The 12358-nt window shown below is 35.8% G+C and overlaps 1 protein-coding gene across 3 annotated transcripts in view; it reads right to left on the reverse strand.

Annotated features, from left to right (window-relative positions):
* Positions 1-266: 266 nt before the first annotated feature.
* LRRC8D (leucine rich repeat containing 8 VRAC subunit D) overlaps positions 267-12358 on the reverse strand; it is a 76074-nt gene continuing 63982 nt past the window's right edge. For all 3 annotated transcript variants that reach the window (XM_070941212.1, XM_070941211.1, XM_070941210.1), the window contains exon 3: positions 267-3118. In XM_070941212.1, coding sequence (XP_070797313.1) covers positions 540-3116 — 2577 coding nt within the window. In that variant the 5' untranslated portion in view covers positions 3117-3118 and the 3' untranslated portion in view covers positions 267-539. The remainder of the gene's footprint in view (positions 3119-12358) is intronic.

Raw genomic sequence — 12358 nt, forward strand, 5'->3', positions numbered from 1 at the left:
AAAAACTTTAAAAAAAAAACCAAAAAAGGTAGGTGCGTCTTATACTCCGGTGCATCTTATACTCCGAAAAATAGGGTACTTACTATTGAATTATCTATAGATTTTTCTTGTTGATCAATAACAATAATACTTGCTTGAATTATCATTCCAATTTTATAAAGTAAAGAAAACTATGGCCTTTAACACAGCGCTAAATGAACAGAGCCGTTTAAAAGTATTTATAGTAAGAAAAGGTCACCAATTTAATCATGTACGTTAAGCAGGCAAGCAATTTGTAAACATTCAAAAGCGGCAGCATCCATGTTACAAACATAAGGGAAACAAAAATCAAGATTGTTTTAACGATTCCCCCACCCTTTCTTCTTTGCCCTCCCAAAATTTTGGAACTGATGTTTAAAAATACTACGAACACCAAAGGAGATTCTACCGGGCTTAACAGTCCTTTCTTACAAAAAGAAAAAGTTCCAAATTCTCAACACAACATTTTATTAGTGTGCTCTTTAATATGATCTATATTGATCGCCAAGTTCGAATTCTGTTTAAATCCCATTAGCAAAGGGAATGCTTGTATCTTGATTCAATGCTTCTTTAACTTCTGAGGGCAATGTATCAAAAAGATGATCTTCTACAATTAGTCCACTTTTCCTGAGAAGCCGACACTGACCCAAAGTGGCTGGTAGACGGTCTAAACAGTTCCCCTTCAGCTCTAGGTTAGTTAATTGCAACAGCTGGCCAATTTTTTCTGGAATTGAGGTGATGCAATTTTGTCCCAAACTCAAAGTTCTTAACTTGGAGCACTTAAACAGCTGTTTTGGCAAAACTTCCACTTTATTTCCTGTGATATGTAAGTGCTGGAGATTTTGAAGCAACCCTATTTCCACAGGAATCACCGCAATGGAGTTGTAGCTTACATCCAAGCATCTGAGTTTTTGTAAACTGAATACTGCAACAGGTAAGGATTCGAGTTTATTATTGGAGAGGTAAAGCGACTCCAAGTTTTTAACGTGGGTAATGGAAGAAGGAATGTTAACTATTTTATTGTGCCACAATTTCAGACAAGTTAGTCTTTTTAAATGTTGGAAGCTGATGACTTCTTCAATTGTGCGTATGCTGTTCGACTTTAGGTCTAGTTCCTGCAAGTTAGTGAGACTAAAAATGGCGTGGGGAATACGTTCCAGTTCACAGTTCTGCAGCTCTAATTCTGCTACATTCATCATTTTCTTAAGGCTATTCAGTACAAAAAGCTTGGTACCATCATTGTGAATGACCAGCTTGGTTAGATGTGGTGCTACATCTGTGATGTTAGATGGAATTTTGGTCAAATTGCTTTTCACATAGAGAATCTTTAGGTGCCTTAATTCTCTAAGCGATTCAAGTCCTATCATTTTATTGTTTTCAGAATTCAAGTTGCCTACCAAATATAACTCTCGGAGATTTTTAAGTAAGTACACCCAAGCTGGTATCTCTGCAACATCAGTAAATTTCACATGCAGGCATCTCAGGTGGTCACGAAGAAAACTGAAGGCTGTCTGCTCCACCTTTGCAGGGCAATGATAGAGATGTAGCTCTTGAAGGTTAGTCATCTGGGATATTTTAGCAGGGATTTTCGCTTCAGGAATCAGCTCAAGTTTTAACACATCTAAATCTGTCAGGTCAAAAACCGCATCCGGGACTCCCGATAGCATGAAAAGATGTAATTCTTGCTTATCCTGAGCATTGCGAGAAACGTGTTGCCTCAATTTTTCAAAAGTCCATTCGTGGTTCAAACTTATTTCCCTCAGTTTATTTTCACTGACCTCTGACAGAAATACACCAAACCTCTTGGAGTAAAGCTGATCGTACTGGTCAACCATGTGCAAGAGAAAAGCAAAATCATTTTTAACATCTGGAATATCGCTGAAACTGCTCTCCTCTCTAACTTTTTCAAAAGAGTACTCCTTCAGGGGTAACCGAAACAACCAGAAGAGAGTGTACAGACAGACAAAACCATAGACACAGATGAGAGAAATATAACTAATAAGCAACTTTTTTAACATGTAAGCCATATTGTGTGTGCATTCAAATTCTTGGTAGCCAGTTAGATGTTCCACTTTGGGCATGCAAATGTGCTCAAAGCTGATTTCATTGACAAAATTTGCTGTGTAGCAGAGAATAAATATGAATTTTACAGTTTTGATGACAGTCTGAACAACATAGAGTTTATAAATCAAATCACTGTCCTCCACGTGGGCCCGGAATTTCCGTACTTTTTCAAAGAGTGCTTTGGCTTGCTCTCCATCTTTTTTGTCCAAAATGGTCATACCTGGGACTTCAATAACTGGCTTTTCTGCTGAAAACTTGAAACCAGTCTTATTTATCATGGGGGTACTAGCATTTGGACTTCCTTCATCACTACTAGTTGATACATGCTTTGGCAGGGACTGGGCCCCAGTTAGTCTCTGTTTATTCTCCTCAGAATCTTCACACGCCGTTTCAGACAATGCTTTTGTAGTCCAAGGGGATTCAAAGCATTTTCCTAAAATAGAGACAAAATGCTCAATTTTTGAGCAGGTTTTTGGGTATTTAAACCAAAAATTGCTACTGACCATTAAAATAATTGTGTGTATAAGAGCTAGGTAGGGAAAGTACTTCGAATACCAAGGAAGAGCCACATGATAACACATCTGGTTAATGAAAACATATTGCTGATAATCCAAGTTAGTCTTACGGCCCAGAAAATCTTTCTGCTCCTTCTTTGCTTCCTGATTTGCAGCAGGTGAGTGTAATGGGGGATAGGCAGGTCTACGTACATCAGGCGTAGTGACAGGTGTCGTGTCAAGAGATACAGTCATGGCTGCCTGTTTCTCTTTGTCCTGAATAGCTGGCGTTTCGGATTCTGGCATATTTGTAGCTTTGGCACTTCCCAAGGGGCTGGGTTGCATTTTCGCACTTACAGCAGACTGTAACACAGGCAAACAAACCACCTGATCTTTGGTCAACTGCATGGTTCCAGCAAAAATGGCAACCATTAGCATTACAACTGCCAGATAATCCATAAATACATCCCACCATGGTTTCAGAATTCGGTAAGTTGGCTGTATGTCATTCAGAGATGCAACTTCTGCAAGGGTAAACATTCCTGTAACAAAACAGAAGTTTCTGTTATTCACTGCTGAGAAGCACAATAATAATTTATGCATTTCTTTATTTTTAATTTCTATTTTTACTACTTGTATTAATTTCAATTTTATCTCTTATAAATGGTGGACAGCAGCCACTTTTAAAATATAAAAGGTGGACAATAGCTACTATTAAATATAAAATAAATATATTTTAAGGTCTCTCCAGCTGTATTGACAAAAAATTAAGATTGTGGCACTAAAACATGTTCCTTAAATGTATTTTAACATTTTAGAGATGTTTTAGGGTTACCATCTTAATTTAACATTTTAGGACAGAAATGAAAAAAATAATACAGAGCAAATGACCTTCAATGAGAATCAATCTAATAGTAATGCGTGGGTTACATAGTAATAGTCTATTTTATAAATTATAGCCATTAATAGTATTATTACATCAGAGCAGTAGTCCATATAAAAGCAGTACATATGTGATTTTATTTTTCCAACTTCATATATACTTATTCATTCCAATATGGATATATTGCTATATTCCTGTTTCCAAAACACTGAACATTTCTTATGGTAAGGAAAAATCAAACTAATATAATGGACAGGCGATGCTTCAACGCTATTAAATAATTAGCAGATGTAAATCCTCCTGTTAATCTTTTCCCATAAGGTAGGCATTATACGCAAGGTTTTATGGTCTATCCAATAACCTGCAGGCTGATTTTAGGATTAATTGTCTCAAAACCAAAACAATCAAAGTTGGCTTTGAACTGCCAAAGAAATTATGTTTCTTTGGAATACTGGAAGGCCTAGAAGCAGGAAGGCAGAATTAATGTAATTCAGCATATTTTTCAATGTGAGTTAAGCACATCTTTACTCTAGTCCACTGACATAAAAGAAAATGAAAATGTTTTCATGATCATGAACTTATCTGCCCTGTCCATGTTAGGCTCAATCCTGAATTATTTGATAAAAAAAATAATTCTCTAAATTCAGTATAAGTTTATTTCCAAATAAGCAGGAGACAATTGGAGTCTCAATGTCTTCTGAGTTGCAAGTTCGCTCAAATTTAAACTAGATTAATCTTCCATCTCCCACTATCAATCAATCGCCCAATCCGGTAGTGATGTAGGCGGGTGGTTCGGAGAACTGGTAGCAAAAATCCCTGCCCACCCCCCATGCCCAGCTGAGCCGCACAATCATCAGAGGCTTTTTTTTTTTACTTTTAAAAGCATTTTTTCTACAACCTCTTCGGCCAAAAAATGCTTTTAAAAGTAAAAAAAAAAGCCTCTGCCAATCGGGCAACTTAGCTGGGATCGTCAGAGCCTTTTGAAAGCATTTTTTTACAACCTCTTCGCCGAAGAGGTTGTAGAAAAAATGGTTTTAAAAGTTTTTTTTTAATGGCCACGCCCACCCAGTCACATTACCCCCACCACCAAACCACGCCCACAGAACCGGTAGTAACAAATTTTAGATTTCACCACTGCTATCAATATGTGGAAAAGTCAAGATTACCTAAGGAACAAAACTGTGATTAAATAAATCAACAGCAAAAGCTCAGAACTTTAGATCTGAAGGCCAGAAATATTTTTCAGAAGGTTATAGTTCAGAAAACAGCTCCAAAACTTGCTAAGAAAGTGAATTTTCTTATATGACAAAAAAAGAGAGTTTATGTAGAACATGACTGTCAAACTCGTGGCCCACAAGCCAGATGCGTCACGCGCTAGCCACGCCCATGCCTGGTTTAGCAAAGGGGGGAAAGTCATGATATGTCACGTGACAATGCTGTGACGATGCGGGTTTGACACCCTTGATGTAGAATATTAATTAAATATATTGTAAACCATTTGTTCAATAATTTAACTATATTTAACTTAAACAAGGATTTTGTTCTGGGTCTAACCACATCTTTTTCCTGTCTCTGATTATTTTAACTGTATTTGTGGCACCAGGTGTTCTACAATGTTTGAAATGCAGAAATGTGGTGGTATTATATATGTAATTCAGTATGCCAGTAGATACTTTCAAGACTGCAAATGTGGAAAATAGGATTAAAAATGCTTACTAATTTATTCTCAGGAGGTATGTGAAGAATGTTTCAATTTAAAGAGAACAGTAGCCTAGAAGCTACATTTTGATAAACTACATCAGTTCTGAATGGCTCTTTCCTTCACAAGCTTTCCTATACTCAGTGAACTCATTTACCATTGCAAATCATGCTGTAGACATATTAGATGTTCATTTAAAAGAGTTATGGTTATTCCTCAGTTAATAACAAGGTAACTGGGGCCAGAATTTCCATTGCTAAGTGATGTAGTTATAAAGCACAACATTGCCAGAATGCACTGCTTAATGATGACAATCCTGCACTCCCCATTGCTGTTGTTAAGCGAGGATCCTGGGTTGTTAAGCAACTCCCAGGTGGTTGAAAGCAGGCCTGCAGGCAGATAAGGCATAGTGGTGCCAGGAGTGGCTGCTGTTGGGTAGGGATAGGTATGTGAGTGGCCTGAGAGGCTTAGCAAGATTATAGACAGGGGTGCCCGGTGCAAAGTAGGGGAGGATCGAAGTGCCTTAACTGAAGTATCTTCAACTTTTCCTGCTGGTTTCTCCATTGGTTTTGCTTGCAGAAAGCCAGCAGGGAACATCACAAATAGCAATACCATTTAGACTTATATAACAGACTTATTTACAGCCCTCTCTAAGCGGTTTACAGAGTCAGCATATTGCCCCCAACAATTTGGGTCCTCATTTTACCCATCTCGGAAGGATGGAAGGCTGAGTCAACCTTGAGCCTGGTGAGATTCGAACTGCCAAATTGCAGGCAGCCAGCAGTCAGCAGAAGTAGCCTGCAGTACTGCACTCTAATCACTGAGCACCATGGTGATTATGTGGTCGCAGGACTCTGTAACCATAAGTGCAAGTTGATTGCCAAGTGCCTAGATCCCAATTACATGACTGCAGGCATGCTGTCACCACCACAACTTCAAGGGCCAGTCATAACTTGGAATGGCTGCTCGGCAAAGGCTACTTGTATTAAGAAATGCTTGCAAAACAAACACACCGCCTCGAGATTGGTATGTACTTAGCAAGCCAGTTTAGTCTGGTATATTAAATTCTGTATATATTGCTAATAACCTGTACAGGCTGGAAAACATTTAATATCTCATGACTTTCTATGATTTTTGGCAGGGATTGTGCATAATCACCTCTCCAATGAAGGAATAATAACATGCATTTTGAGTATAATTAGGTGAAAACCTGAGTTTTTATTATGTTCAGAAAAGTTACCCTTGGAAGCAAAACACACCGGCTTCAAAAAAATCCAGTAAAAGAAAATATCCAGGGAACACTATACTCAGTCAGCTAAAGTAATTATTCCAGTTAAAATAGATTTGTTTCACATAAAGAACCTTCTAGCTGTTCTTGTATTTTCTAGGGCACCTTTTCACCTTCACTTATCCACAGGGCACTTTAAAATAATAGCTATATTTTTTTCCCAGAATCCTAAGAATTGTTGTGCTGTAGGAACAGATGCAACAAAAACCTCATCACCTCACTAAATTACCATTTCCTATGATTATACTGATTCTTCATCATTCTTCCATAAAGGATCTTAACCTGGTAAGCAAGTGAGTTTGATGAGGGATTTGAACCCAGGAATTGTTCTTAGGTTAAGATGCACTCTGCATTTCTGCTTAAAAACAGCCCAATTCTAAAACAGAACTGCATCCCCATTTTGTATGAGACTAATTAAATACTTAACTGGTACCAACTTTATACAATATAGCTGAAAAACCCCCGAGGAGTTTTTATGTTTAGAAACAAAAGTGCATTGGATAATGGAATCACTATTTATGTTATGTTATGTTAGATATTAAACTATCTGTTTCTAAAATGAAGAAGCTAAATTGCTCTGGGACTTTAGAATTCAAACATGCAAGCATCTGTCACACAACACTCCAGATTTAACTATGGTTTATAAGAAAGATAAAAACATCTGGATAGTGGACATGGCAATTCCTGGAGACAACCGAAGAAAAGACAAAGAAGTGGAGAAAATCACAAAATACGCAGATCTGCATATAGATGTAGAATGACTGTGACAAAAGAAAGTAAAGGTAGGACCAATAGTAACAGGCACTTTGCACCTTGGGTGCAATCCCAAAACTTCAGGAATACCATTGACAAAATCACCATCAGTCAACTGCAAAAGGCAGTTTTTACTTGAAACAGCTTACATTCTGTTATGATACCTTTTGCTCCATCAAACTATCCCAGGTTCTGGGGAAGGACTCAATAGGTGGATAAAAATGCCAAATACAATCTAAACATCTGGCTGTGTGACCAACCATAACAGTAATAATAATAATAATAAATTGATGCTCAGAGTGTTACAGAACTGCTGTGACTAAACACAGAAATTATGAAACTCTGCTTCCTTGGTTCATTTTACTTCCAAACTCTAAAAACATCTTTCAAAAAACTGCTCTTGATCACTTTTCCCTGAAATGTGGAACAAATTCATCAAAGCTGCTTGAAGAATTATCGAAATAAATGTGTTTGAAAGCACTTTAAAGTACTCATTTTATTACTATGTAATTCTTATTTGCTCTGAGAAAAGGAACTGTGCAGAGATTTCTCCTTGAATGGCTGGCCCCTATACAAGGCAAAGACAAGGTTGTTTTTTTCATTTTCTTTCAAGAGTAATCTGGTGGGGCCACATAGTGGGCAGAGCAACATTGCTTAAGCTCAGAGTAAAAACGAATGCAGAAGCTTATTTTCTAACCTCTTTTTTCTTGGACAATATTTTTCTCTTCTCTTCTAAACACCTTGCTATAAAGAAGACACAATGCTTATCAAAGGTCTGAACTGTTTTCCTGCGGTGTTTATAAAATTAGACCAAGGGCTCCAGGATAAATTTATCCCCAACTATTACAAAAACAAGGACAGCTTGCTCTTTCAATCTTTGCTATTTTCAAGAATAAAATAAAGCACCAATTGCTACTAAATACATCTGAGCTGTGGCATTATTTGTCTGCAGTTCTAATAATAAAACCAGCCGTATATTACAAGACATAATCAATTTACTTTGTGTATTGATAACAAAGCTTTGTAAATGTATTAGGAAAAATTCCAACATAATTCAATTACATCAGAACTTGGAATAGGAACGGGGAGGATAAATGGAAAGAAAGTATCTTTCTTAATTGAGGTTTTGAAGTTCAAAAGAAATTGTGTGCAGATAAGAGTCAGGTCAGAAGAAGTTATCACAACACATCTACTAACGTAATCCTACAAACTCATTTGCAGTCTTGGGTTACACCAGAATGATAAGCATTTATTTATTAAGCCAGAACAGTTAAATTTCTTCTAACTAGATGCTTAGAAAACTCCTCATAATGCTACCTCCAAGAGACTAAACCATTTAATGACCAAGCTGACATTCACAGATTTCACATGACAAGTTATTGGATTACCAATGAAATGGAGGAGAGATGACTTTGCATGAAAATAAACCTATGTATATTCAATTAATATGTTACTCTGTGGCTGTGGGCAATAGGTTTTCCACATAAGTGCATCTTTTTGAAGGAAAATTTCATTTTCCATGCATTGAATGTATTGTATTGTCAATAAGTGTCATTTTATCCGTATCTGGACATACAGTACATGAAGAAATCTATGATCTATGGGCCCACTGAAAAACATAAAGTTAATACTTTCATCCACATCAACAATTCTAACATGGATAGAACTTACATCATTTTTCTAAAACTGTAAGAATCAAGAATTTCAATTCTCATATTTCTACAATTATTCAATGTTTTTCTCCATCTCTACATACCAAAGTAGAAAATACAATAGCAACTCATGAAGAATAAATATAAATTTAAGCAATACTCTACAAAGATATTTGGGGGAATACATAGGTCTTATCTACTCTGTATGGCCACAGGAGTCAGATCTTGAGATTACTATCCTTCCTTTTATTTTGAGTCATTCCATATTTCTTGGTCAATGGGTTTTGTACAACATTGTTTTAGTAAGTTGTGCAATCTGAAATTTTATTTCAGTACAAAATTAATTAGACAGCAGCTAAACTGGGCAGAAGATGATAAAGGAAATATAAAATAATCACATATACTATTGAATAGGTGAGATTGGCTTTGTCTAATTCTACCATCTCACTTCTCCTTTATGCCCAATGACAGTCTAAAGAATTATAGTTATAAATGTTCTTAAATTAGCATTTCCCTTTGCACTTTCAAATTTATTCTATTCTGATTAGAATTATAAATGCATATCCAAAATTGGTCCATGGTTCAAAGATGAATATGACAATTAGTCCCACTGCAGAGCATTGTTGTCTCCAAATTACATGAGACAATTTTCCTGTTCTGTTTAATTATGGATAGATCATTTATAGAGGCAAAGCATAAAATGATGTCAATTGGTATCAGAACCCTTCTGTTGGAAGAGTGTCTTCATTGTGGTAAAAACCAGCAAGTAGAACATCACCCACACGGCAATATTTATATAGGCCATGAGATCAAACTAATTCAAGAGTTTCTTTCTCCATATAGTTCAGATGGAATCTTGAACCAATCCATCTGAGGAAAACTGTCAAGACCTGGAGCTGTCAATGTAGAGGAGAAAAAGACATCCAAGGAAACAGAATGTGCAAACAGAGCAAAAAAGTCCAATATATCACTCTTCATCAAATTTGTAAAGAAAAGTAGTTGCAAAACAGGGTTTATGCTCTACTGAAATAGCTTTTAGAAAGAAAGTATGGCACTAAAGCACTTTCTAGTTCTGTATCTCTTGTGTTACAATTTTGAATGTGTTTTCCTTCTTCCTCACAAATAACCATTCTCAAGATTTCAAAAATGAAAAACATACACATACCTAAAATGAAATATTTTGATTTCTGTGCCTAATAGTGAATTACTTGTAAAAAGATTTCATTCAGGTGTTACATATGCACCATTTTGTCTGAACATCTAAAATAGCTTGTAAATATCATCAGCTTACTACATTCCTTTTCTATGAAAGCCTATCAACTTTTTCCACTCTATACAATTACAAAACAAAGTAAAGATTTTAGATTTTGTTTGAACAGGTGTTAAAATGCAACCAGGGAATCAAAGAAACCCTTTGGGATTGAATTAAATATCTGCTGGAAATATTATAAAAGCTCAAGAATTTCAAAGCAGTGATTCAATTTCCTTACAAGAGCTTATCTACATAAACCCATTTCTAAATTAATCATTCTGAATTTTTAAAAAAGAAAGAAGACATTTTTAATTCTCTGTCATCACAAGTATTTAAAAACATTTTAAGTAGAGCCGGCATTAATCAGCCTATCCCACAATTTGAAGTCAACAGTATGATGCAGTGCAATTTCTTCAAATGAAAGCACACCAGGGAAAATTCTCATATGCACACTTTTCCCTTTCCTTTGCCCATAAACTATATAAATCCATGATCATACATAGTAGATTTTGCCTGCCTTATACTCACAGGACTTTCCTATTTTATACCATAAATGACCAGTTCAGATAAAGTATTTTCATTGCATGTGATTCAAATGTGTTATTTCAAAAGCAATCCTGTTAATCCCTACATTTGTAGGTATTAAAATTACAATACATATTAGTTCAGCCAGTATTCTGGCTGATAGAAACATGATGGTATAGAGGCCCAAAAAGGTTGTGGAATCTGTTTAGTTATGCTCAGATTGCTATGAATACTTGCTAGACTTTTGGTTACAATTGGAAGAAGAAGGACAACAAAAGATCAATGACAGATTCAAAAAAATACCATCCTTCTCAGCTAATTTGTCACTCATTAATTGCTACATGAACTGCACTTTGGACCAGAGCAGAAAATGGTAACTGGTGGGACAGCAGTAATCTTATATTGAACAGAGAAACGACCATTTAAGAACTGTATAACACGTTTAGGCAAAGAAGAGCCATCGTCTATAGTAAAGGAGCTACATGGAGTGAAGACAAAATAGCAGCAATCCAGACTGGGTTAATTATCCAGCTTTTTACAAAACAAAGCTCAGCCAAAGACATAAAAGTACAGCATCCCAATTAGCTGGCTTTTACAAGATACACTGAGCAAAGTAGGCATCTATATTTTAAACTAATTTGTTGTGTGAATTCAACCAATATGCTTAGCTTATGGTAAAATAATGGGTTAGTTGGGCAAACTATGGATTGGTTATCTATGGGTAAGCATGCTGTGAATAAGAATTCATTTATCTTACTTTGCTAGACTTACCCAAAAGGAAATCAATTTAAAACAAGAAATTAGATTACCCAAGGTGAACTTCATGAAAGTTGTACAAACTACTTCAGAGAATAAAAGGAATCTCATCTCTTTTCTTGTCCATATAGATTTCTATATTCCAATCTATATATCTAAAGGACCATAATAGATTCTGTTTACTAAAGCTCCCCTCCTACCAAATAGTGTGGCAGGAGGGAGCAGTCTCTGTAGCAGCCTCCCTTCTATGAAACATCCAACCTGCCCCCCCTCCCCAAGGAAGGATGGGTTACACTCTCACTTTAAAATGTAAATAAATAAATAAATAATGTATAAATAATGACCTTCCAGACACTGGTTAAAACCTGGTTTTTTCATATGGCCTTTAGAGATTGATTGTGGACCCACAGGCATATATTTAAGAAGGAATATGGTGGGCCTCAAGGGAAACAGAGATGTACAGAGTGGTAGTTATGAGACCCACACTATTTAATGGTGCTGTTTGAAATGTGTTTAAATGTCTCCTAGTCTCTGTGTACAGTAGCTTTATTCAAATATTAAGTAAGTTTAATTCAAGTTTCTACTTGATTATAAATTATAGTCTGTAGATGGTCTGGACAAGTCCTTAGGTGTTTTAAGAAAATCTGAGAACTGGTGAAATTACTAGAGAAGGAAGTACAGTTCTACTTAACTGATTATAGATTAATATACAGAATGTCATTCCCTTGATTATATGTCTTGTTCTAACTATATTTCATTATGCATAAAATAAAATACCTCAAAGGAAACAGAATTATAATCAAATGGTTAAATAGTCCAATATATCCTGGATTTTAAAACACCTTCTAAAGTACTATTTGATTTTTTTACATTAAAAAATCTGCTTACCAATTCTTTGCTAATGCAAAGCATCATTTCTGATTATTTTACCTCATTGTTTTCTCAGATTTTCTTTCTCTAAATACATGGTATTT

The sequence above is a fragment of the Pituophis catenifer genome, unplaced genomic scaffold (assembly GCF_029215685.1).
Source record: "Pituophis catenifer annectens isolate HBS135680 unplaced genomic scaffold, rPitCat1.0.hap2 SCAF_3, whole genome shotgun sequence".
In the NCBI taxonomy this organism is placed as follows: domain Eukaryota; kingdom Metazoa; phylum Chordata; class Lepidosauria; order Squamata; family Colubridae; genus Pituophis; species Pituophis catenifer.